This window comes from Protopterus annectens, chromosome 9.part0 (genome assembly GCF_019279795.1).
Source record: "Protopterus annectens isolate FY-2018-M chromosome 9.part0, PAN1.0, whole genome shotgun sequence".
Classification (NCBI taxonomy): Eukaryota; Metazoa; Chordata; order Ceratodontiformes; family Protopteridae; genus Protopterus; species Protopterus annectens.
This window is the reverse complement of record NC_056743.1, coordinates 1,944,970,022-1,944,997,842: the sequence shown is the minus strand read 5'-3', so window position 1 is coordinate 1,944,997,842 and position 27,821 is coordinate 1,944,970,022. Positions and strand designations below refer to the sequence as shown.

The window sequence follows — 27,821 nt, the reverse complement described above, 5'->3', positions numbered from 1 at the left end:
ACATATTTGTTATAAGTGTATAAATGCATAAAGGTGCATGCAGACACTTTATACAAAAACAAAAGGTCATTTTGCACCTTTTAAACATGTTTTTTTTTAAACCATGGGGGGAGTACTGCTTCCTCCTTTATGCAGGCCATATGGCTACTGTCAAGTTTTACTGGACTGACACCATTTGTGTATTTGAGATTGGTGTGTGTGTAATGTAGAGAATTTTTTGTGGTGTAGATTTGTACATCAGTTTTATTGCTAAAACGTACAAGAAATGTTTGTTTTATAGTTCATACATGTGCTCATGTTTTTACATGCCTGTTTTCCTTATGAAGGACTTCATCTTTTTCTGTGATGCCGTTGCTTCCTGGGTGAATCCTAAAGAAGACTTGAAAGATATGTTTTACAAGGTGAGATAATCTACTAGTTTCGGACATGTTTTAAGTAATAATTACCATGCATAAAAATTGCTATACTTGCAACACTGCACAAATGGGTTATTCTTGTGAAGGTTTGAGCCTTTTCCTGGAGTAATTGTGTCTGGGATTCCACTTGTAAATACGTGCCAAGGAACACAGTCCAATATCTCAAGCAGTGGAGGAATAGCAATTTGGGCTCAGGAAAACTTGGATATTGCCTAAATCTTTTCTTCGCTTGGGGATATGTCTGAACCCCCCCCCCCCCCCAGTCATCGTATATAATGTTCCCAAAGGAATGGTGGTGAAGCTGATGCTGAAGTATTTTCACATTCAGTTGGCATTAGTTCCTGTTGAAAGCGGATTTATATACCAATTCATCCATCTGCAGAGACTGGGGAATTAGAAGTTACTTGTGGGGAAGGATCCCTCTTAACAGGTATTCCAAATTAGCAGTACCTCATTGGAAAATTATGCCCAACAGTCCAGGGATTCCCTTTGTGAGAGCACCTCAAGACAAAATTGCATCAAAGGTTTGATGGTGATAGCCAGTAATTTTAGAGTAGCTGTTAACAGCTTTTGGCCAGATGTCTGAATTCAAGTATAGTAATGACTGTTAGCCAGATTTTAATGTACTAAACTGGTGACAATGGCTGGTTAGATCCTATTAGGCCCCAACAGCTGTTGGAGCCTTTTGCAATTACCTTTAGTTGTTGTAAGTGTTGGGAAGCCCGTATTTCAGACGTTGCGACTTGTGTTAACTCATTACATCAGAGTGACCCCTCCAGACGCGTCAGGTCGTCAGTAGTATAAAGTCAGGCAGCCGACGCCATTACATCAGTCTTTCTTGCCATGGAGCCCGAAGCAGAAGCAGTTCACACGAGTACCAGTTGGCCGCTACCTGAGTTTCCATTTCCGAATTGAAGTTGATCTTCTGAAGCTAAGTACCCCGTTGGGGATCCTTTTTTCTTGCACTAACCGATGTCAGAAAAAGTTAATTGTCTTGTGTATGTGGAAAGCAAATACCACACCAAGACTTTCCACTCTTACTGCGTAACTTGTCTGGGCCCAGACCATGACATCCCTCGTCGCTTGTGTGCTTTGTTCAATGCCAGAACTATCCGTCGTCAGGCCCTTATTGTAGCCAGGTATTTTAGATTACAGTCCTCTAATTCCGATATGGCTTCGATAAGCCTTCCAACAGCAGATCTTCCTGAAAAGCGTAAAGTTAAAGACAGAGATGGACCGCGCAGGTCCAAACCTACTGACAATGCTTCCGTTAAGCTAGTCGTCAGTCCTCCGGTACTCGGTGAGGTGCTTTTGCAGCCCCTGATGCCCACTTCACTTGATTTGCAGGCCTCTACTGCGACCCTTTTGGAGTCCAGTATGCCACAAAACTCTTCATCGAAGGATCCTGCAGACGTGTCTACCTTGGATGGGTCCGGACCTGTTGAGCAGGCACCAGCTTCAGAGGAAGTCCTTCGCACCACTGAATCTCGACACAAACTGACGTAGTCTTTCGTGACTACCAGAAACAGAGTTCCTTAGGCCCAAGGTTCGAACCACACCCAAGAAACAGACTACACACTCAGACGCCTTCTTCCTTGCATCACTCTCAGATGCTTAAAATGGCGAAAGACGTTATGCTTATCAGGGGAAGCCAAGCTACCCCCTCAGAAAGGAAGAGAGATCTGTCCCTAGTAGTTCTGTTTGAACAAGTTTGACTAATCCGATACATCTGACTATGAAGACATGCAACCCCTCTCCACTTATGAGGATTCTGATGCAGAGGATTCCATTCCTTCAGCCTCTCCCCCAGAGGATTTTTCCTTTGGGGAAACACTGCATACTTTAAGGGAGCATTTCCAGTGGGAAAGTCAGGACTACCCCCAGTCTAAAAAGAGACTCAGGGAATTCCTTGATCTTCCACAACACAGACCCTTGGCCATCCCCCCAGTTCTGAATGTGGTGGATGATGCTCCTTGAATCCAGCTTGACTGACACCCTTCCTCCTGCTCCCAGAAAACCAGACGGGGGTACTACAGAGTCCCTGACTCACACAAATACCTTTTCAAAAATCCTACAGCTGACCCTGAGGTCATTTCTCAAAGGCCAAAAGGGATTCAAGCAACCTCTGCCAAAAATCCCACACCCTCTGACAGGGATTCCCAAGCATTAGATGGGGTAAAAAAGTATACACCTCAGCTACCCTTGCTATCAGGGCACTAAATTGTCAGTTCCAAATGCTTAAATATCAGCAACATACATTGGAACTGCTTAAACAAGAAAATTCTTCCTTTCCTGCTTGGGCAGAATCTAAAGATTTACAGGATTTAATGCATTCTGCAAGTCAAGTAATTAGACACACTTTGCACTGTGGTTTTGATGCCCTAGAAGCTTCTTGCAGGACAGCAGTCACTGGATCTGTCAGAAGACATGCATGGCTTAAGGAACAACCCCTGTCAAATCTAAATTGTTGGATGCCCCCTTGCACAAAGATAACCTATTTGGCACTAAGGTAGAAGAGGTCTTAAAGGTGGAAGAAAAACCAAAATCTGTGCAAACAGTTAAATATTTCTTACAGGTACAACCCCCTAGATTCAGCAGACATTGCCCCTCCAAACATTGGTCCTTTCCTGCTCTGACTAAACAGGTCCAGCCCTAGGACCCGTGGAAACAGAGTCCCCCAGACAGCCGCCCCAGGGAATGCAGATATCTAAAAGCAGTGGACTACCTCCACTTCAAAAACAGAGCGTTCTAAGCCACCGCCCAATCTTCCACCAAATCATTGGGCAGAGGCTCAAAAGCAAATCTATTCCTTGCTCCCTATGAGGACAGTAGAACACGTTCCTGCAGAACAGATAGGCCAAGGTTTGTATTCCAGACTTTTTCTGGTGCCCAGAAAAGAGGGCACCTGGCGCCCCATCCTCTATCCATTCTAAACACCTTTCTGGTGATCCCAAAATTCATAATGCTCTCACCCTCCAGCTGCTGATACCCATGCTCTCCAAGGACGCTTGGCTAGCCACCCTAGATTTAAGAGGCTTTCCCCCACATTCTTATCAGGCAATCATGCAGAAAATATCTCCGCTTCAGGACAGGATCTCAACACTTTCAGTTCTCTGCGCTTCCCTTTCGGTTATCTACTTGCTCCCAGAGTTTTCACAAAATGCCTGGCTCCGGCCAGTGCCTTTTGCAGGCATAGAAATACTCAGATTTGCCCCTACTTTGACTGCCTTATTCAGGCAGACAGCCAGGAAAAGCTGCTCAAGCACCTGGCCTGTGTAAAGACCTTACTAACCTTCCTAGGGTACACAGTCAACGAAAAGAAATCAAAGCAGGTGCCCACCCAAAGGATAGTCTTCCTGGGAGCAAGTCTGGCCACAGCATCCCTGATGGCATACCTTACACCAAAGAAACAAAATTTCCTGATGACCTACTCTGAACTTGGCCACCAGGCCCCAGCTTTCTGCATGGAAAATCCTGCAAGCTCTGGGGTTCATGGCATCCTGCATACTCCTCATTCCATATGCCAGACTGCATATGAGGAAACTTCAGTGGTACCTAAAGAGCCTTTGGTGTCAACACTCTCAAGACCTGGAAACCCTTCTACCTATAATTCCTTGCCTCAAAAAAAATAACTTCTTTGGCGGGCAACAGTATGCTCCCACAAGGGACTACCCTTTTCCCCACACCCCGCTACCCAGACCCTCACCACAGACTCATCATACTATGCTTGGAGAGCACACCTGTACTGCAGGTGCATACAGGGCCAATGGAGCCCACAGCAAATCCCCCTGCACATCAGTCAAAAAGAGATGATGGCTGTGCAGCACGCCTTAATAGCGTTCAAACCCCTTCTTTCTCCAGGGGTTCTCCTGATCAAAACAGTCACCACTGTGATGTGGTACATCAACAAGCAGGGAGGGACTGGCTCCTATCCTCTATGCAGGCTGACCATGACCCTTTGGCTCACAGCCTCTTCCATGCAGCTACACCTGTTAGCACAATACCTACCAGGCTCTCTCAATTCCCTGTCAGACCAGTTAAGCAGAAACCTTCTGGACCACACGAGTGGCAGCTCAGCAGGAGTACCTTCATCCTAATAACTCAGAAATGGGGAACCCTGAAGATCGACCTCTTTGCATCCCACACCAACCATCAGCTCAGCAAGTTCTGCACCAGGGAGCATCACTGCATGGCTTGGAAAGTGGATGCCCTGTCCTTCCCCTGGGTCAACCTTTCAGTCTATGCTTTTCCTCCCCTACTTCTCATCCCCAAGGTACTGCTCAAAATAAGGGAGGAAAAACCAAGGAACATTCTAATAGTTCCAGACTGACCCCGACAACACTGTTATCCCTTGCTGCGCAGCCTGTCCCCGCTGCCTCCATGGCATCTTCCTAAGATACCAAACCTCCTAACCCAGAGGGAAGGGGAATTCATGCATACCCAATTGCAGACACTCAATTTGGCAGCTTGGCTTATTCCTAACCAATCTGCCATCCTCAGTAAACAGGTTCTGGATGTTATCCATGAGGCCAGACACCCTAGCAACAGGAAGCCTTATGCACACAAATGGAAAAGGTTCTGCACCTGGATCCAGGCTAAGGGGATCAATATGGCACAGCCCTCCATCCCTCTCATCCTGGACTACTTAGCTGACCTACTACACAGTGGTCTCTTTCTCCTCTCTAAAAATTCATGCCTCTGCTAGTTCTGCTCCTTTTTCCAATGAGCAGCCCCATTTCTCACAACCTTTGATCACAGTTCCTTAGAGGGGCTAGCAGCTTGAGCCCCCCCCCCCCTTAAGGGCACCAACACCAGCTTGGGACCTTAACTTTGTCTTAGAAAAACTCACTCTGCCTCCTTTCAAACCAGCTTCTTCGGCAGTGCTAAAATTTCTCTCCTGGAAGATGGCATTCCTTCTGGCCATCACTTCAGCCAGAAGAGTCTCATGGCTGTGGAACCCTTCCATCATCCATGCAGACCGGGGTATCCCTCAAGTAACTCATCCTTCATGCCCAAGATGGTGTCCAGTGTGGCTGTCAGCCTATCCATTCATTTGCCCCCTTCTTTCCTAATCCCCAGAACAAGGGGGGAAAAGGATTCTGCACTCTAGATGTGCACAGACAGCTCAGATTCTGTCTGGACAGAACTAAATCCTTCAGAAAGTCTGATCATTTGCTGGTTAGTTTTGCTACAGGGACAGAAGGCAAAGCCATCTCCAAGCAAACCATTTCCAAATGGATAGCACACTGGATCAATTTCTGCTACAAACAGCATGGAAAGCCCAAGGGGGTCAGGACACACTCCACCAAAGCATCCTCCACCTCTGCAGCTTTCCTCAGAGGTGTCCCCACCAGGGACATCCTGGAGGCTGCAACATGGACATCTGTTCACATTTTACCAAGCATTACCACCTGCCTCTCTTTTCCAAATCCAGGGCAGGGTTTGCCTCTGCAGTCTTGCAGGGTATCCTAGCCAGCCCCTAGTTTCCTTGACTGCCTCCACCCGTTTCCTCAGCTTTGGGAATCTACCCAAATGTTCGTGTTTCACTGTTGCAGTCATTACTCTTGGGTTATCCTGCTGGCAGGCTACCCGCAGTCGGCCAGAATTCCCAAGGCTAGGTCCGGCGTCGGTTGCTGTCGCCTCTTCCCTGACGCCAGTGCGCCAGGGGTATAAAAGATGCAGCAGACGCCATTTTCTCCAGTCTTTCTTGCCGCGCGGTGCCCGAAGCAAAAGCAGTTCGTAAGTGCCGGTCGGCAGACTCCTGAGTTTTTCACAGACGAATTTCAGATCTAAGTCTTCATTAAAGCGAAGTACCCCATTGGGGAAACTTTTTTCTTGCTCCAGACCGATGTCAGAAAAAGTTAACAATTGTATTTCTTGTGGGAAGCAAATACCTCATAAGGATTATCATTCTTACTGTATTCCTTGCCTAGGCCCTGATCATAACATTGCTAGCTGTCGGTTTTGTGCTAGATTCAACAAACGCACTATTAAGCGTCTGTTTGATTTTGCTTATTACTTTGGCCGAAAATTCAATTAGTTAATGCCGTCGGAGCAGCTGATGACCGGAGTTTCTAAAAAACGCAAGAAAAAAGGGGACAGGCATCCGAGATCCAAAACCGACGACGAGGCTTCCACGAAGCCAGTCGCCGGTTCTCAGTGATGCACTTTCGCAGCCCCTGACACCCGCTACCTCAGAGCCACAGGCCGCTGACGACTCCCACGTGGAGCCAGCTAGGCCTCTGGATACTCAAGGTATTGAACACTCTGAAATCATTCCCTCAGATGGGTCTGGAGCCGCTGAGCAGGCATCGGCTTCTAAGGGTGTTTTCAGACCTACACAGCTATATGTAAAGCCTACTTTTGCTTCAAAAGCAAAGACTACAGCAGCTTTAAAGACAAAGAAACAAGTACAGCATTCTCCATGACAGACTTCCATGCCTAAGAAACATATGCTCAAAATGGCAGAAGACCTTATTACCTTGATCAGGGGTTCCCATCCCCCTCCTGACAAGAGGCCTAGGCAAGAGACTGACTTCAGATCAGGTTCCCATTTCCTCTTGACTCCTCTTCTGTACAGGAATACTCTCTTCCTCCCTATGAGGATTCTGAAGAATCCTTTCCTTCAGCCTCTCCTCCTGAGGATTATTCTTTTGGGGAAACCCTGCATACCATGAGGGAGCACTTCCACTTTGAGAGCCAAGATTACTCAGAATCAAAGAAAAGGCTTAGAGATTCTTTTACTTGCTCAGCACAGGCCTCTTGCTATCCCCCCTGTGCTAGACATTGTAGATGTATTTTCAGAGTCCGGCCTTTCTCCAGACTCCTTACCTCCATCTCCTGTTAAACCAGACAGATACTACAGGGTTCCTGTTTCACATAAATTTCTTTATAAAAACCCTGCTGCTGACCCAGAAACTATTTCTCAGGGTCCTAAGGGGGGTTAAGGCTGCTACTGCAAAAAACCCTGTCCCTCCTGACAGGGATTCAAGGGCACTAGACAGATGGGGGGGAAAGGTTTACACTTCTGCTCTGCTGCTTTGGCTGTGAGGGCTTTAAATTGTCAATTTCATATGATTAAATATAAGCAATACTTAATATCACTGTTAAAACAGAAAATGTTGATTAATTCTGATTGTACAGAAAATAAGGAAATACAGGATTTATTGCATGCAACTGAACAAGTGGGAAAGCATACATTGCAATGTGGTTTTGATTCTCTGGAGGCCTCCTGCAGGGCCACAGTTACGGGTTCTGTCATTAGGAGGCATGCTTGGTTAAAGGAACAAAATCTGCCTAATCATGTTAAAGCAAAATTATTAGATGCTCCTCTTTATTTGGTGTTAAAGCAGAGGAGGTTTTGAAGAAAATGGAGGACAAAGCAAAATCTATGCAAATAGTAAAGGATTTCTTACAGGTTCAGCCACTAACATTTAGCAGGAACTGGCCTACAAAGAATTTGTCCTTTCCAGTGTCGGACAGGCCACAGAGAGGCAGATACAGGTGTCCCAGAGGCAGATCCCAGCCCCAGGGCTCATACAGGCCTAAACAGTGGGGCGCTTCTACCTCCAAAAGTGGAGAAGACAAAGCACAGCCATACAGGAAACAGTCCCAATGACTTGCCTCTGCCAGCACCAAGCACTTATCTTCTTGCAGCCCCCTTAGGGGGAAAACTAGCACTTTTCTCTCAAAATTGGCACATGATCACCCAGGACAAACGGGTATTGAATATAGTGTCCCATGGCTACAGGCTCCACTTTCACACCCTGCCAAAGGCAAAAGGTATGCCAAACCTGCCACACAATCAATGGGCAGAGGCACAAAAACAAGTTTCGCCCCTTATGCAAATGAGGGCCATTCCGCAAGTACCACAGCAAGAGCAGGGACAAGGATTTTACTCAAGACTTTTCTTGGTTCCCAGAAAGGACAAAGCCTGGAGACCAATACTGGACCTGTCTTTTCTAAACACATTTCTGGACGTTCCAAAATTCAGAATGTTAACTCTCCAGCAGCTTCTGCCCATGCTGGGCAAGAAGGCTTGGCTTTTAACTTTGGACCTAAAAGAGGCATACCTGCATATACCAATCAGACAATCTTGCAGAAGATACCTCAGATTCATAGCTGGCTCAATGCACTACCAATTCTCTGCACTGCCCTTTGGCTTATCTACTGCGCCCAGGGTCTTCACAAAATGCCTTACACCAGTAATTGCATTTTGCAGACAAAGAGGAATTCAAATTTATCCTTACTTGGACAACTGCCTTATACAAACAGAGAACAAGGACACTCTAATAAAGCATCTGGTGTTTGTAAAAATAAATCAAAACTAGTACCCTCTCAAGAGATAATATTCCTGGGTGCAAGCTTAAATACAACTGCCCAGATGGTTTATCTCCCGCCAGACAAAGGCAACTAACTTCTTACTTCAAAATGTTGGCAACGAAGACCCAGTTATCTGCAAGAAAAATTCTGCAGGCTTTGGGCTTCATGGCATCCTGCATTCTGCTAATTCCATATGTCAGACTGCATACGAGGAAACTTCAATGGTACCTAAAAAGTGTCTGGACTCAACATTGTCAAAGCCTGGAAGCATTAATTACCCTCATTCCTTGCCTGCAACAGGAGTGCCCAAGGGCATTAGGCCTATTTCCACCAGGGCAGCAGCCACTTCAGCAGCCTTTCTCAGAGGAGTACCAACCAAAGACATTTTAGAGGCTGCAACTTGGAGTTCAGTGCACACTTTTACAAAGCACTACCATTTACCTCTCTACTCTAAATCCAGAGCAGGCTTCGCCACTGCAGTTTTGCAAGGCCTTATAGCCTCTCCTAATCCTATTTAGGCCCAGCCTTAGCTTTGGGATTCAACCCAGGAGTAATGACTGCAACAGTGAAACACGATGAACATAGTACAGTTGTGTACCTACTATAAATGTAGATGTTCGAGTGTATTCACTGTTGCAGTCCAGGTTACCCACCCTCCATTCCCCTTTTCTTTGCTGGGACTTACCTATACTTTATCTTATACAACCTATGTGGTGTATTTGCTTGTAGATGAAGGAAATGTTTTTTACTGCATGCATAATTATTGGCATAATATTTTTAGCCTACCATTTTGGGGACACCTGACATCTGGGGCAAGAAAAACAGAAGAAAATGGTGTCTGCTGCATCTTTTATACCCCTGGCACACTGACATCAGAGAAGAGGCAACAGCAACCAACGCTGGACCTAGACTTTGGAATTCTGTCCGACTGCGGGTAGCCTGCCTGCAGGATAACCCAAGAGTAATGACTGCAACAGTGAATACACTCTTAACATCTACATTTATGGTAGGTACACAACTGTACTTTGTGATGACTGCAACAGTGAAACACGAACATAGTACAGTTGTGTACACTTAACATAAATGTAGATGCTCGAGTGTATTCACTGTTGCAGTCCTGATTTTCCTCCCTCCATCCCCCTCTCTTTCTCTTTCTCCTTTTATTACTATTTTTCCTTGTTCTCTTTTCCTTACAAGGGACATATTGGTATTTATTTTCCACTGGTTTGGTTCTTCCACCAGAACATGGCCTACTTTGGGGGCTCCTGACAGGTTAGGGCAAGAAAAACTGATGTAATGGCATTGGCTGCCTCACTTTATACTACTGACGACCTGACGTCAATCCCCCGACACCAACCGACCCAGAAATACTAAGTCTTTGGTAGTCGGGCCGGCCAAGGGCTGCCCTGGCAGGGATAACTGCAACAGTGAATACACTCAAACATCTACATTTATGGTAAGTGTACACAACTGCACTTTTCTCCCCTGGCCTCTGCTGAAAACTGGCTTTGTTCCAATTTCCCAGTAAACAAATGTTAAAATAAGACCCCTTTTGTCATAGGGTCTATATTTTAACATCGACTGTTAAAAACAGCGGACACCTTTACCTCGACACAGTTGATTCGAAACAAAATCTCGAACAGCCAGAACAGGGATCCCCCCGGGGAAAACTGGGCCATTGTCAGAAATTTGGAGTTTCTTTCACTGTAGTGCGATCTCAGCGTTGGTATATTTAAGTGTGGGGGGAGTGGCAAAGCCCCCCATTTTATTCTGTGTGTTTGTTGGCCCAGCAATTTTTTTCCCTGGGAAAAAAAATCGCTGTTTTGGCTGTTTGAGATTTTGTTTCAAGAAACTGTGTCGAGGTAAGGGTGTTCTCTATTTTCAACAGTCTGTTGTAATATAGACCTGTTTTCATATACCCTTGTCCAAGGTGACTAGGCAGTTTCCAAGATTCATAGTATGGGGAGAATCTCATTCACCACCTGGTGTTTTGGCTTATCTACTGCACCCACATTGTGGACCAGTGGTCTGGCCACCAGTAGTTTTTCTTAAGGATAGTGTCAACATTTAGCCTTGTTTAGCTGGATAATTTTCCTTCAGGCCATCAGTATTCCCTACTAGCCACAGTCAACTCTTTCTAGTACTTGGACCTATCGGTAAATTTTCCAAAGACCCATTATCCCATTCTGCGCATTGCTGGGTTGGTTACTGAGTAACAGAAACTATTCCTCCCAGGGGGCAAGATGATTTTTTTTCTTTTTCTGACTCGCTGTCAGAAAGATTGACAACCTGAACAAATACCTTAAATAGGTGGTACATGCTTATTCATTGCATTGTCCCATTCCACTGTTGCATCAAAGATTTTCTCATGGTGAGCAAAAATATCCAGACTTTTGGGTGTTCCTTCAAAATAGAAGAGGCCAACTGCCCTTGCCCCCTCCCCCCAGTCACCCCACAGCAGCTTCCTCAAACTTGATTTGGAGTGGCCCATGTGAGAGAGTTGCAAATGCAAGAGATTTAATCATATCGGCATTAAAACGTGGCAGGTGATAAAGGCCATCAAAGCCTCCAGATCTGTCTGGGTAACATGGAACATTTTAAATCCAGACCGTATTTTAGCAATGTCTTGCATCACAAGTAGGGTGGACAGGTCACACCTACTTAGCTGTGTAGAGACACTGCAGCAGTGGAAGTTGGCCTAGGAGTTAAAGCTGTCTATCCAATGCCAGGACAATGTTTTAACTAGTAATCTGAGCAGAACATAAGTGGACCCCAACAAATGGATGTTAAACTGGGACGTGTTTTTGGAAGTAGTCCGTAAGGGGAATTTGCTTGGTTGACTGTCCTGAAGAGGTAGATGACGTCTCCCATACTTTGGGCATATCTGTGTACATTTTTCCTCTCATCCAATCCCTACTTGGTTTTATTTACTGTTTGGGGACAGGATGGGTGGATTGGTCTAGGGACCCTTTTCAGCCATGACCCGGGTTCAGAGGCAGTAAACAGAATGTTACACTTTTACTTTTCTAATAAAATAGCAGGTTTACATTAGGTTTTAGTTTACATGGGTTGCAATACAGATGGGTCCACAAAATTGCTTTTTAAGGGTTTAAAGTTGAATTTACTTGGGAAAAAACTTCAAATGGAAATGAGTAAAAACATTGAGGTTTACAGTGATCCGAGTATTGCACAAGATGAGAGGATAGACTAAAAATGGTAGCAATACCATTTTGGTTCAGGCAGCAGTGTTTCTACTATTGACCTTGTTAAGAGAAGAACAAGTCCTGTTGCCTCAGCTTGTCAGTGTTGACTCAGGATCTGGAGTTAGATTGATGTCAACCTACAGTTACTAAGGCTTTAGTGTGATTCAGCACTCATCGCTTTTAGACTCATTCTTTGAGTTTTGGCGGAGGCGGGGAAACTCAACATAGTCTTGCTTAACAAAGTGGAAGACCAGCTTCAGTGCAGGCAACTGGTCTACCTGTCAGACCTTTATAAAAACAGGCCTTTTTTATGCTTCTCTGAAGAGCATGCCTCGGCCACATGTCTGGTTATGGACCCCTCCCCCAGATGTGATCCATGTTGCCAGTGAAACAGTTCTGTAGTGATGTCCTATTCTGTGTTGCAGTATTCTACATATGGGTTTTTCCCTTCTAGTCTCGCGTACATAGGCCAGTGTTCAAAAGCTTTCCGTCCCTCCTAGGTGCGGGAGACGACAGGTCTAGGCAAGAGTACATGGGCCATAAAAGTGACATCGACACGCACCAGCTCTCAGAACTTTCCAGCTGCCAGTTGTAAGTGAGGTGTTCTGCTTTTGCTGACGACCGATTCAAGTTTCAAGCTAAGTACCCTGTTGGAGACCGTTTCAGTCCTTCCTTTTGTGTTATTGCCTTTTCATGTCCTCTAGAAAGGGTAAATGTCAGTGTGGCCGGCAGATCCCTCATAAAGACACCCACAAATAAGTATATTCCATCTCGGACTGTCACACGATTATAAGGCCTGCCCTGTTTGCCAGGAGTTTATTCTGAAAATGTTGCACAGTCGTTTGCATGCGCTCAATTTGTACTTGGAGAACAAATGTCTGAAACAGCTTGCTTTGCGAATGGAGAGCTCATCGGATATCACCTCTGAACCGCCTAAAAAGGCTAGATCTTTGTGGCATGTAACACTTGCTGAGCCTCTTCCAACCGATCCATAACCTGTGGCTGACATCGGACTGATCTCAGGATCCTGACCTGGATCCACCGCACAGGAGGTCGCGGGTTCCTCTGAGGAAACCGCGCTACTAGTGGCCGTGAGCACATCCGCAAAGGCTGTTCTGGTGATAGTTTCGAATGCTGGGTGGGGGACTAGCGTGTTTAGGGGAACCTTCAGATTCCTTGCCTCAGACTTTGATGCCTGCTCCTAAGCAGGTGCCCATTGGGACTCTGAGATAAAAAAAGGAAACGCATCTCTCAGCCAGCAGAAAGTATTCCAGACTGACAGACCTTTAGCCAAAGCCTTTTCTCAGCTTTCATGGCCCTGAGGCCTGCATCAGTTGCTTGTGCCCCCTGCATCTTCTCTTCTCCTTAATCCTAGGCGTCAAAATGCAGGCAGTTACTAGAGAAGATATCTGTTCAGATTCCTCTGATTCACTCTGTTACAGTTCACAGCTTTCTTTACCCTTGGGATATGGATCACCAGAGGAAGAATCTATAGACCCAGATTCCCCAGTTGAAGATTTGACTTTGATGTTATTTTTAAAATGAACAAACACTTCAAACAGGAATCCACTGACTTGTCTGAAGTACAAGAGAGGTACTATGACCTCATTCAGATGGAAACACCTAGCCCTTTGGCTGTTCCTCCTATACTGCCTGCCTTTTTAGATGCCTTTTCTTCTGCATCTCTCAATCCGGACTCTCAACCTCCTGCTCCTCGTAGAGCAGACAGACTGTACAAAGTCCAAGATTCTGCTAAGCACTTGAGCAAGTGTCCTCCTGCAGATCCAGCTACCATTTCTGTCTCCACAGACAAAACTTCCTAACTCCTGCCTACCACCACCATCCTTCCTGCTGACAGACAGCAAAACTATGGAAAGGTTAGGCAAAAAGATTTACATCTCATCCACCTTGGCATTTAGAGCTACTAATTGTCAGACTTGTATAGCAAAATATGCTCCGTCTCTTCTTGACTCTGCCACCAAACTGTTGGCGGACATTCCAGACTCCTAAGCCAAATCATCTGTCTTCTCTACTCGCCCATGTGTCCAAAGTCACCAGGCATTCAATTAAATGTAGCTATGATGCTGCAGAATCCTTAGCAAGGTCAGCAGCTTCAGCTTCTGCACTTAACAGATGCTCCTGGCTGTGCTTGCAACCCATGCCAGATTTCAGAGCTAAGCTCAGTGATGCACCACTTGACAATGCTGCCTTATTTGGCTCAAAAGTAGCAGACCTGTTTAAATCACTACAGCAAAAAGGAAAAGAGATGTAGGATCTTAAACATCTGCTAGTTTCTTCTCTACCCAAATTTTACAGGAACTGTCCTGCAAAAACTCAGTTTATCAGGAAACACTCCAATCCTGTTCCTCAAGCTAGACACAGACGAGCAAGAAAGAAAAATCCATGCACTAGAGCACCTTCCTCCTCTAGTCAAAGGACGCCCTTTCAGGACAGGGCAGGTAGTGTCTGACTACCTGCCACTCCTGCCTCCCCCCACCAACTGCTTCCTGTCTGCTCACCTTTTCCATTGCCTTCCTATTTGGAATCGGATCACTTCAGACAAGTGGGTCCTCTCCATCCTCCAAGACCGTTACTACCGGTCATGGATAATCTCTCCATTAAGACTAGGCATGCCATGACCTCCTGCTCAGCAATCGCCCCTCCTGCTACCAGTACTGCAGTCCCTTGTAGACCAGGGCACTATAGAAAAACTTCCTTCCTCCCAATTTGGAAGAGAATTTTACTGTAGGATTTTTCTGGTTCCCAGAAAAGAAGAGCCATGGAGACCCATCCTTCCTTAAAGGTGCCACCCTTCAAAATCCTAACTCTGCCAACTCTATTCCCTCTTATGTACAATGGCTTTCTAGCTACACTAGACATCAAGGATGCCTATTTACACGTTCCCATCAAACCCACACACACAAAATACTTGATTTTTATTGGGTTCCTCACATTTGCAGTTCTCTGTCTTGCCTTTTGGACTTTCAGCCGCACCCAGAGTCTTCACCAAATCTCTGGCTCTGGTAATGGCCTTTTGCAGGACAAAAGGGATACAAATATTCCCATACCTGGACGGCATGCTTTTACAGGCTGCCAGACAAGAAACACTACTAACCCATCTCCAGTTTGTGTCGTGGTCTCTCTCCTACAGGCCCTTTGGTTCCAAATCAACTTCCCAAAGTCCAACCTCACACCAGCCTAAGACGTTGTGTTCTTAGGGTGCAGTATCCACACACACTTGATGGAGGCATGCCTGCCCCCAGCAAAGGTGAGTTCTGTAACAGAACACCTGCAACAGATTTTACATTCCTCTCAACTGACTGCAAAGCAGTACCTCAAGCTTCTCGGTTACATGGTAGCTACCATCCCCATGCTACCCCTAGCTCGGTTACACATGAGAAAACTACAGTGGTACTTGCACTCTTTCTGGAAGTAGCGCAACCACCCACTGGTGCACATTGTACCCTTGCTTCCATGCCTAAAATGGGACATCTTGTGGTTAGCTTAGGTGAACCACAACCCTGGACTTCCCCCTCCAACCACCTCAGTCTTCTCAGGTCATGCATGCAGATGGCTCAGACATGGGGTGGAGGGTCACTCTTCGCCATTGAAAAGTACAAGGCCTCTGGACATGGACAGAAAACAACACATCAATGCCAGAGAAATTAGGGCAATCCTCCTAACCCTTAAGGCATTCACTCCATTAGGGATCTCTTCTGATATACACAGACAACACCATAGTCCTGTGGTACATCAACAAACAAGGAGGAACAAAGTCCTACCTGCTCTGCAGACTTGCTATATTAGTGTGGGAAGTAGCCACGTCTCGAGGAATTACCTTAAAGCAGCATACATCCTCTCACTCCACAACACCCAAGCAGATGTTTTGAGCAGAACCAGCACAGTCAAATCACAGATGGATGCTTCACAGGGATCTCTTCCTGGACCTGGTCCACAGATGGGGGGTACACCTCAAATGCACCTGTTTGCCTCTGCCAACAACAGGCAACTTCCTGGATACTGCACCAGGACACCAGACCCACAGGCACTGGCAACAGATGCCTTCTCTATCTTATGGAAGGAGAAATACCTTTATGCACCCCCCCCTTTCCTCTCATTCAGAGGGTACTGCTACTGATTCAGCAGGACAACCCGAAAATCTTGCTGGTGACTCCCTAATGACAGCATTGGTTCCCCTTACTCCAGTTGTCCAGGGGCAATCACCACAAGTTACCCCATAGAGTGGACCTTCTCACACAGCAAAAGGACTTCCAATCCACCCACAGTGGCAACTGCTACACCTGACCTTGTGGCGGAAAGGCTTCTGATACCATATAGACCTTTACAATGAGAATGTGCTCAGTGACCAGCAGGAGACCAGGAAACCCACCACTAGAAAATCGTACCTGTCTAAATGGAAAAGGTTCATTACTTGGTGTTAAAATAAGCAACTGGATCCACTGACAAGCGACATTCCTCTAGTACTCTTATTTGTTAGTTGCTTCAGACTGGCTTGGTCTACTCCTCTATTAAGGCACACCTGTCTGCTGTCTCTGCATGCCTACCCATGGATCCCCCTTTGGCATCCAGACTCCCTCTGAAGCTCTTCCTTAAAGGGGTCCTGCATATCAGACCCCCCAAAAACCTCCTCCTCCTCCTTGGGATCTCAACTATGTGCTGGAAAAGCTTACACTTCCACCATTTGAGCCGTAAAGCTTTGCACTTGGAAAAGTGTCGTTCTAGTGGCTATCACTTCAGCCAGAAGGGTATCAGAGCTCCAGGCGCTAATGGCTACCCCTCCTTTTCTCATCTCCCATAAAGACAGGGTTACCCTCGGGACAAAACCCTCCCTTAATGCCCAAGGTAGTCAATGACCTTTTGTCAGTCAGGCCATCCACGTACCTGTTTTTTTCCCAAACCCACACGGAAGAAGTGAGAGTACTTCATTCTCTGGATGTTCACAGACTAATTAGATTCTACTTCCACAACACCAAGTCTATCAGAAAGACTGAACAATTTTTATATCTTTCCACCCTAGAGCACTAGGGAAGGCAGTGTCCAAACAGACTGTTTCCACTTGGATCTCCAAGGCCATTACCGTTTGTTACCAGCGCCATGGTAAATCATTTCAGGATACAGTAAGAGCCCACTCCACTAGAGCCATGGCGTCTTCGGGGGCTTTCTTCAAAGGCCTGGACACCATCTCTATCCTGGAGGCAGCCACTTGGTCTTCAGTTCATACTTTCACCAAACATTATAAACTAGACCATGTCTCTAGCTCCAGGGCAGGGTTCGCTAGGGCCATCCTGCATGGATTCCTGGAATCTTCTTCCATACCAACCATCCCTTCTCAGTGAGCTTTGGCACTCAACCATATGCAGAATACTGCAACATAGGAATAGAAGGACATAGAAAAGTTGTGTAAGAACTTGCTATGACCATAGATGTCATTCTCTTCCATGTTGCAGTATTCCTCCCCTCCCTCCCCATCTTATCTGTTTTCTCTCTGGATGGCAATGACTTGGCATTGCCTTATTACTACTGGCTCCAACTGGGGCCTTCAGATGTTCATCATACATACAGCTGCAGTCATAACAGATGGGTTTTCCTGCCGTCAGGCGGGTCCTCGGTTGGCCGAATTCCAAAGTCCAGTTCCGGCGTCGGATGTCGTCGCTTCTTCCCTGACGTCAGTGCGACAGGGGTATAAAAGAACCAGCTGACGCCATTTTCTTCAGTCTTTCTTGCCGCGCGGTGCCCGAAGCAGAAGCAGTTCGCAAGTGCCGGTCGGCCAGCTCCTGAGATTACGAATATTTTTCAACGAAGTCTTCTTGAAAGCTAAGTACCCCGTTGGGGAAACTTTTCTTGCCTTAGACCGATGTCAGACAAAGTTAATAATTGCATTTCATGTGGGAAGCAAATACCGCATAAGGATTTCCATTCCCTCTGCATTCCTTGCTTAGGCCCAGACCACGACGTCTCGGCCTGTCGTTTTTGTGCTGCATTCAACAGGCGCACTATTAAGCGTCGGGCGGAGTTCACCCAACACTATTTCGGCAAAAAGTTTAATTACATTATGTCGTCGGATAATCCGACTCCAGTTTTGAGTAAAAGACGCAAAGATAAGGACCGACATACGAGGTCCGTGACTTCTACCGACACCACGCTAAAGCCAACTACTGGTGCTCCAGTTCTCAGCGAGGCGCCTACGCAGCCCCTGACTACCGATGGCACTTCATTAGCGGTGTCTTCTGTGCCCAAGGTCGCAGGCTCTTCGGCCCACACCCCGACTACAGATACCGAAGCCACTCTTGGCGGGGGAACTCAGAGTTTAGACAGGCCTGCCACCTCTCAAGGTGTCTTCAGGCCTTCTTCTTTTTCCATTAAGGCTTTCACTAAGTCTAAAGCAGCCATGCATTCTAAAAGACCAGCTCCACAGGGCCCCTCTCAAGGCCCCATGCCTAAAAAGCAGATGCTCAAAATGGCTGAGGATTTGATTACTCTTATCAGGGGTTCCCAACCCCCCTCGGACAAAAGGCCCAGAGTGGAGGAAGAATACCCTTCTTCGGACCAGGCCTCCATTACTTCAGAACATTCTGAAGACCAGGAACATTCATACTCCTCTTTTGAAGATTCTGATGCAGAGGAGTCCATTCCCTCTGTCTCCCCCCTGAGGACTACTCTTTTGGGGAAACCTTGCATACCTTGAGGGAAGACTTCCACTGGGAAGGCCAAGATTACTCAGACTCCAAGAAAAGGCTCAGGGATTTCCTCTTGCTCCCTCAGCACAGGTCTCTGGCTATCCCTCCTGTCTTAGACATACTAGATGATGTGTATTCAGAGGCCAGCCTCAACCCAGACTCTCTACCTCCAGCTCCAGTCAAGCCTGACAGGTATTACCGGGTTCCTCATTCACACCAATTCCTATACAAAAGCCATGCGGCTGACCCAGAAACCATTTCACAGGGTCCCAAGGGAATTAAGGCCTCCACTGCCAAAAATCCATTACCTTCAGAGAGAGATTCCAGAGCTTTAGAAAGGTGGGGGGAAAGGTATACACCTCGGCCACCTTAACCATGAGGGCATTAAACTGTCAGTTCCATATGTTAAAGTATCAGCAGTTTTTGTTATCTCAGTTGAAAGGTAAAATGTCACAACCTGAACAACCAGACTTGAAGGAGTTGCATGATTTGTTACATAGTGCAGAGCAAGTGGGTAAACATACCTTGCAATGTGGTTTTGATGCTTTAGAGGCCTCGTGTAGAGCTGCTGTTACAGGATCAGTCATACGTAGACATGCTTGGCTCAGAGCAAACCTTACCAGATCATGTCAAAGCTAAACTACTAGATGCACCTCTTCAAAAAGATGGATTGTTTGGTGTTAAAGCTGAGGAGGTATTACAGAAAATGGAGGAAAAGGCAAAATCAATGCAAACAGTAAAAGATTTCCTACAGGTACAACCTCCCAAGTTTCAGTAGAAAGTGGCCTTCAAAAAAATTGGTCCTTTCCAGCCACGGACAGACCTCAGAGGTAGATACAGGCGCCCGAGGGGTAGAGGGCAATCTCAAGGATCATTTAGAGGCAGACAATGGCAAGCACCTACACCAAGAGGTGGTGAGGATAGCTCACAGACATTCAGAAAGCAGAACCAATGACTTTCCCCTTTGCATGCCAAGCAAGGCTCAATTGGCAGCACCTTTAGGCAGAAAACTGGCGTTATTTTCGAAAAATTGGCATATTGTCACAAAAGACAAATGGATTCTGGACATTATAGACAGAGGCTACAGATTCCACTTTCACACCCTTCCAAGAATGAGAGGCATGCCAAACCTGCCACACAATCAAAGGGTAGAGGCACAAAAACAAATTTCAGATCTCATGGACATGAAAGCTATTCAAGAGGTACCTGCACAAGAACAGGGTCAAGGTTTTTATTCCAGACTATTCCTGGTACCAAGGAAGGGCAAAGATTGGAGACCTATTTTGGACCTATCCATCCTAAACACACATTTACTCGTACCAAAATTCAAGATGCTCACAGCAGCTTCTTCCCATGCTGGGCAAGGAGTCTTGGCTGGTAACATTGGACCTCAAGGAGGCATACCTGCATGTCCCAATCAGACAAGATTGCAGAAGATACCTCCGATTTCTTGCAGGTTCAACCCATTATCAATTCTCTGCATTGCCCTTTGGCTTATCTACTGCACCCAGAGTGTTCACGAAATGCCTGGCATCAGTAATTGCCTTCTACAGACTTCAAGGGATACAGATATACCCATATTTGGACTGCCTGATCCAAGCGGACAGCAAACACATACTTCTGAAACACCTGGCGTTTGTAATAATGTTGTTGAATTCTCTGGGATACACAGTCAACAAAAAGAAATCAAGACTAATACCCTCTCAAACAATCATTTTCCTGGGTGCCAGCTTGAATACAAACACCCAGAATGGCCTACCTCACGCCAGAGAAACAAGGGCAACTAACTCGTTACTTCAGAAGACTGGCAACCTTCACCAGGCTGACTGCAAGGAAAATCCTGCAGGCTCTGGGATTCATGGCATCTTGCATCCTACTAATCCCATGTGCAAAGCTGCATATGAGGAAACTTCAATGGTACCTAAAAAACGTATGGTCTCAACACAGCCACAGTTTGGAAACAATTATACCTCTGATTCCATGTCTTCAAAAGGAATTTCTGTGGTGGGCTCAAGCATGCCAAAGAAACATAGGTCTCCCATTCTGCAAGCCTCAAGCAAATCAAGTCATCACAACAGACGCCTCGAACTATGCCTGGGGGGCGCACATGACAGATCGGTGCATTCAGGGCAAATGGTCCCACAAAGAAAAGCACCTACACATCAATCAAAAGGAAATGCTAGCAGTAATAAATGCTATTATGGCTTTCAAAGACCTACTGCATCCAGGCCAGCTATTGATAAGGACAGACAACACCACAGTGATGTGGTACATAAACAAACAGGGAGGAACTCATTCGTATCCCCTATGCAGGCTAGCCATGTCTCTTTGGAACATGGCTCTGGAATTACAAATTCAACTTCAAGCACAGTTCCTGCCAGGCAAGGAAAACACACTGGCGGACAACCTAATCAGAAATATGACAGAGCCACAGGAATGGAAGTTGCATCCTCAATTTTTACAAAGATAATTCAAGCATGGGGAAGGCCAGACATAGATCTCTCTGCCACCCACAGAAATTACCAATTGACAAAATTCTGCTCAAGGACCTTTCATCCACAGGCTTGGAAAGTGGACGCACTCTCTTTCAGTTGGACAACAATGACAGTTTATGCCTTTCCACCTCTTCCTCTGCTGCCCAAAGTTCTATTAAAAGCCAGAGCAGACAGACCAAAGATGATTCTCATTGCTCCAGACTGGCCAAGGCAGCACTGGTACCCACTCCTGAGGAGCCTGACGCATTCCCCACCATGGATCCTTCCGATAATGCCTCTTCTACTGACTCAGCACAACTTCAAAACTCTGCACAGTCAGCTGAAAACACTCAATCTAGCCGCATGGAGGATTCCTTAAATTCACAACAGACCCTACTCTCCAAGGAGGTGCAGGATGTCATTTTGGAGGCCAGAAGGCCTACTAGAAAAGCCTACTCCAAAATGGAAACGGTTTTGTGCCTGGAATCAGAAAAAGGGTCAGAATCCTGAAATACTGAATTTACCTCAAATATTACAGTACTTAGCTGAGATGCTAAACAGTGGGCTTTCATTCTCCTTTATCAAAATCCATGCCTCAGCCATTTCTGCAGAATACAACACTGATCCTCCTTTATTCTCTCACCCTCTCTTAAGACCATTCCTCAGAGGGGCTAAGAATATAAAACCCCCAAGGAAGCAACCAGTACCTGCTTGGGACCTCAATTTCATTCTAGAAAAACTGACCCTGCCTTCTTTTGAGCCAGCTGCTTCAACAGAACTGCAATATTTGTCATGGAAAACAGCCTTCCTTCTGGCTATCACCTCAGCACGCAGGGTTTCGGAACTACAAGCCCTCATGGCTGTGCAGCCTTTCATCATTTTCCATCAGGACAGAGTTTCCTTACAAACCAACCCTTCTTTTATGCCAAAGGTAGTATCCAGGGTAGCCTTGAATCAGGCTATCCACTTACCTACCTTTTATCCTAATCCACAAAACAAAGGGGACATTCACAGACAGCTCCGTTATTATTTGGACAGAACAAAGCCTTTCAGAAAATCAGAGCAACTCTTTGTGTCCTATGCTACAGGTGCTCAAGAGAAGCCTATTTCCAAACGGACAATCTCAAAATGGATAGCCCACTGCATTCGCTTTTGTTACTCTTTTCATGGTAAAACTGTACCTACAGGCATCAGATCTCACTCCACAAGGGCCACAGCTACCTCTGCAGCTTTCCTCAGGGGGGTTCCTACCAAAAATATTTTGGAAGCAGCCACTTGGAGTTCTGTACATACTTTCTCCAAGCACTATCACCTACCATTATACTCCAAATCTAGAGCGGGCTTTGCCACTGCAGTCTTGCAGGGCATCCTAGCTCCTCCTAGTTCCACTTAGTGCCCACCACCCCTTTTTTAGCTTTGGGATTCTACCCATCTGTTATGACTGCAGCTGTATGCACGATGAACATAGTACAGTTTTGTACCTACCATAAATGTAGATGTTCGAGTGCTAATACAGCTGCAGTCCAGGTTTCCCTCCCTCCTTCCCCTCTTGGGACAGGCCTAATGGCTAACACCTCCTCATACAACATGATTGGGGTATTCCTTTATGGTGTATTTGCTTGCAACTACTGTTTTTTTTGATTTTATTGCATTGCATTATTACATAAATTTATGTTTTGCCTTCCTTCTGGGGGCACCTGACATCTGGGGCAAGAAAAACTGAAGAAAATGGCGTTGGCTGGTTCTTTTATACCCCTGTCGCACTGACGTCAGGGAATAAGCGACGACATCCGACGCCGGACCTAGACTTTGGAATTCGGCCGACCGAGGACCCGCCTGACGGCAGGAAAACCCATCTGTTATGACTGCAGCTGTATTAGCACTCGAACATCTACATTTATGGTAGGTACAAAACTGTACTTTGAGGGCTGGTGCATGCCGGCATCACTTTTATGCCTACGTACTCTCGCCTAGACCTGATGTCTTGCGCACCTAGGAGGGACTGAAAGCTTTTGATTACTGGCCACACATACGCAAGACTAGAAAGGTAAACCCATATGCAGAATACTGCAACATGAATGAGGACATCTGTGGTTATGGTAAGTTCTTGCACAACTTTTCTTTCTACGTTTAACGACTTCCTAAAAGACCATTTTTTTTTCAGCATGGGGCCAAAGTTTTGTTTGAAAAATCTCACACTTCATTTGAACAAGCTGTTTTCATCCCCTTAAAATCCATATATTGGGGAGACTGCCTTTCTGGTAAGGTAGTTTTCAGAATTCCAAGCTCATGTGCATAGCTAAAAATGGAACAGGTTGCCTACAAACATCCACCTAGTATAAAACCTTAGTAATTTTAAAACTGACCTTCAAAACCATCTTCTCTCTAGATCTGCAACTGCTCAACCTCTTATTCCATTATTACTCTGCGTACTACTTTCCCTGTCTATCCATGTTGCTAAGGCCTGAAACTCCTGACCTATAGAACTACTTCCCTTTCATCCATCTCATACAGTATCCCCTCCCTTCCTGTTGTACACATAATTTAACCATACTCACTACACTTATTCTTGGTTTACATGCTTACCCTAATAGCTTCCTATCTGTAATCCACATTAAAAATAAGACCTGGCTAACACCGGTAACTGATCTTTTGGCCTGTACTTGCCACTTTAACAATGAATGAAGCTAACTTCTGCTTTACTTACGATGTTAAATGCTAATGTAATTCAAATGTTTTGTTCTGTACTATTGTTTTGTTGTAACAAGTCTCATTTGTATGTCTTATATCAACCCCTCTTTCTTGAAATGTTTTTGTAATGTATGATTTATTTTTGTAATCCTGGAGCTTTTCTCCCCGGGCCTCCACTGAAAATGGGCTTTTACTGGCCCAGTGGACTTTCCTGGTAATCAAATGCCAACAAATAAATGTGCAGGGAACCTTTGTATTCCTTAAGGACAATATCGCTCTCCTGAGTGACATGTCTTATGTCTTCAGTTATTGCAGAGCTTTCACTGAACCCATCCAGCCCATCTCCCTATATTTTTCCAGATTCCCAGTATAAATGGGAAAGGGTTTTACAGTCTCTAGCTGTGTATAGGTTCTTATTCTACCCAAATAGGACATAGAAGTAAGGACATCTGATCAATTTTGGGGTTTTGTTTTTTATTTGTTTGTTTTTTTGTGTTTTGCCTTTGCCAAATGTAGGGTGGTGGGGACGATCAACCACCAGAACAATTTTAAGTGAGCAGCTCATTGCTTTGCTTTCTGCTATACTTGCGGGTAAACGGATACCTGGTCTAATGAGAGCTTCTCCCATGGCCTGAAGCTGCCAGCCATTGATTGGGCTCACCTTTGCCAAATAGTAAGTTAGCCAGTGCTCCTCTGGACACAGGGCAGGCTTTGTCTTGTTTCCTTTTCCTTGCCAGCAGACCATCCACCCTCTGGTCCTTAAGCTGTAGGAGTCATTGTACCAGTGAGTTAGAGGATGTAGTTTAGTTAGGGCCTTGACATGGTAGCATCACATTACCAGCACCTTCTCTGTGTCTGGGATGCTGTTGTCAGGCTGAGGTCCTAGCATTAACATAACCGTGGACATCACAGTACCAGCATCTTCTCCATCTCTGAAGCTGCTGAGTCAAAGTAATGTCCTAGCCTTACCATCCCCATCTTTTTTCTGAAGAGTTCAGCAGCTTACAGAGACAGCTTTTGGGTTCCACTGGTTATGATCTCCACCTGGAGCAAACTACTCCTGGCTTTGATCATGCTGTGGCTCCAGGGAACAAAATTGCACCTGCTAGAGTAAGAAAGGACCAATGATGGTATTGGCTGTTGCCTCTTTATACTGAAGTCCTAACGACTGTTTTGGAGGTAGTCCTGTAGGCCTGGAGGATGAGCTGTTGAGTCGGCCATCAGGCTTCTGCAGGCATGAATTCCAACCAGTGCTGCAGTGATGAATATAACTCTATGCGCAATTATGTTAAGTTCCTAACACTGCGCTTTCTACATGTTACATACTGTTACGTATTCCAAAATGCAGTAGGAATTTTCCAAGTAAATCCTGTTTTTGTCATAAGGAGGGTAAAAGTCTCTTGCACAGAAAATCTGAAGGCAGCACTAATAACCTCTTCCCCCTCAGCTGAGTGGGAAATTTACTTGCTTTGAAGATTTGTTCCAGCTGATAACCGACAAATGGGGTAAGCACCATTAATCTGGTAAGAAGTGATCAGCTTTCATTAACAGGTCTGTATGCAGCAGGCTTCAGGAGCACATGCCCCCTGGAGTTCAACTTTGCTTCTTTCCCATGGCTGTCGTGCTATCCCAGATTTCTTATTTTTCATTTGCATCTCTGTTACAATAATAATGTGGAGATGTCCACCATGGAAGGCACATCCTTCTCGTCTTACAGAAGTCATTCCCTTCCCAACTAAGCATGGTGGACAAACATCCTCACTTGCATCATTTTATATCTTTGTTGTCACAGTTCAGAATGCTAGTAACTCTTAACATTGTGTCTGAGCTGCATTTTTGTCAGGCCTGCTTTAGAGCTTAGAAGTGCTAAGTACTGTGATAAGTTTTCCTTGTCACCTGTTTGTTTTTGTGATTTGTGAGTAGCCTTGTAACATCTATTTAGTATGTCGGGAAGTGCATTAGATATGTCTGGGCCTGAGAAAAGTAGACCACCTTGTTCATAGGTAGGTACTAGGCTATCTACCCGAGGGCATTTATAAGCCTAGCCAGAGTGTCGGCTTTCGCCGCCCCATTGATTAACTTATCCTCTGTCAAGCAGAGCCAATGAAGTGATCCCAGGGGTGTATTTTGCTACTCATCCACTCGTCAAGGTTTCTCTTGAAGCGTGTTAGTGAGGGGCTCTGCCTCTTGTGATGGGCAGATCCCCACAAAAACTTTTACTTTGGCCAAAGCACATTTTCTGACTTAAGTCCGTCAGGAACTTTCTCCAAAAACTTTGGAAACTGTTCCCTACAAAATTACTTGCAGCAGAAATACTTAAGGACTACACCTAGTCTGCCAAATGGGGTCCTTGAATTCTTCCTTAATCTCAGACAACCCCTTAAGAAGTAAGCAGTTTTAATCGGAACACAGAGTTGTACAGGTGACAGACTTCCTGCATCTGTTCACTCAAGACTTGAGGGTGTAGGTCCCGATGAACTACTCTGCCACCCCACCCCGAAAGTTCTAATAACCTCCTATATCCCATTGCTGGAGGACTTCATGACAGACAATTTAAACATGCTTTCCTCATGCCTACTCAAGTGAATGCTGCAGAGAGTTTTGTAGGCCTTAAGAGCAGGTGGCATCTCCACTTCGGAATTTCTGCTGCAGATGAAGCTTGGACAGTGACACCAGTTCCCTGAATCGGAGAAGTCTGCCTCTCTTTTTTTCCCCTTTTTTTCCCCTTTATTACTTTGCCCCCCAGAGTCCTTCAAAAGCTAGAGAATAGGCCAGAAATTACACTAATGGCTCAGTTTTGGCCTAGATGGCACTGATTTTGTTCCTGTTTTGTACATCTGACCAGTGAAAATATTTGCCACAGATTGCCATCCTTCTTGTACATGGAGGTGGTCTTGCAGGCTTATAGACTAGTACTGGGCTAGCTGTCCTGGAGGACTATATGTCTAGCCCAATTTACCCTTTTTGTGTTCCTCTTATTTGGTTAGAGCTTGGTCTTGCCCATCACATGATCAATTATTTATGTATTACCCCTAATGACCAAGTCGGATCGTACCATAGATAATTTGAGGAGACCTGTGCATGGAATAAAGCATTTAGGAGTGATCTCTGTCTATTAGTAGTACAGGTGGCAGTCCTGGGGTAAATTTTGTTTTACATCCATAGATCAAGTTGCGCTTGAATAAGGACTTGGATGAACTTAGTTTTATGTGGATGGAGAGTCTTTCAGAGCAGTGATATCCTCTACTAGATATACCTGCCCCTCCAAATCACTGTGTTGATGCAGAAGAGGTTTAGATCCCTAGATAGAGCATTTCAGATGCCATTTGACTTGTTGACTTGCAGTAAATCCATCAGTATTGAGTTGGATTATGCCTTGTGTGTCAGACATGGATCACCTCTTAGTCTGTAAGAGAGTATAGTAACCGAGCTTTCGGTCAGTCCATGTAGGACATGTTTAGGCCTTCTATGCTTTTAGTAAGGCAGCCCTTCTGTTGGCTAATTTAGCAGGGAGGTGAGCTGCTGCATCCAAGCTTAAAAATATTGTGGCTGCTAGCTTGGGCCCTTTAAACCTACTTCCTTCCAGAAACAGGCTTCCAGATGAAGTGGAATGTAGGAAGCAAGGAGACAAAGCAGCAGATCATACCTGGCAAAATAGAAAACAAAATTTTTTATGATGCACTGCGCGGACTATTCCTCCTAAGTGCTGGAGGAGAGCCAAGAGCACACAATGGAAGACTCCATCTCTACACAGCTTAATGAAGCAGTTTGTGAAGAGGGTTCCTATGTGCAGTGCCAAGAAAGCAGATCCCCCTTCTTTGGAATCGGACTTCTGCTAAACTAACACTAGCTCTACTTTTACCAAGCAGTTCGGCCTCTTTGCAGTCTCTTGGTTGGCAAGTCATTTTCCTAGTGGCGGCTGTGTCTGCCAAAACTGTTTCAGATGCAGGCATTGGTGTTTAGGTTCATAAAGTTCTAGGTTAGCTGCTATTGCAGGCCATTTTAAACCTAGCCAGT

The 27,821-nt window shown here is 45.6% G+C and overlaps 1 protein-coding gene across 1 annotated transcript in view; it reads left to right on the top strand.

Moving 5' to 3' along the window:
• The window catches only part of TNPO2 (transportin 2), a gene marked incomplete in the record, with an annotated part of 2,382,582 nt that overhangs the window by 2,118,833 nt on the left and 235,928 nt on the right, over positions 1-27,821 (top strand). The window contains 1 exon segment of the mRNA XM_044084755.1: positions 327-401. Within this exon segment, the coding sequence (XP_043940690.1) occupies positions 327-401 (75 nt within the window).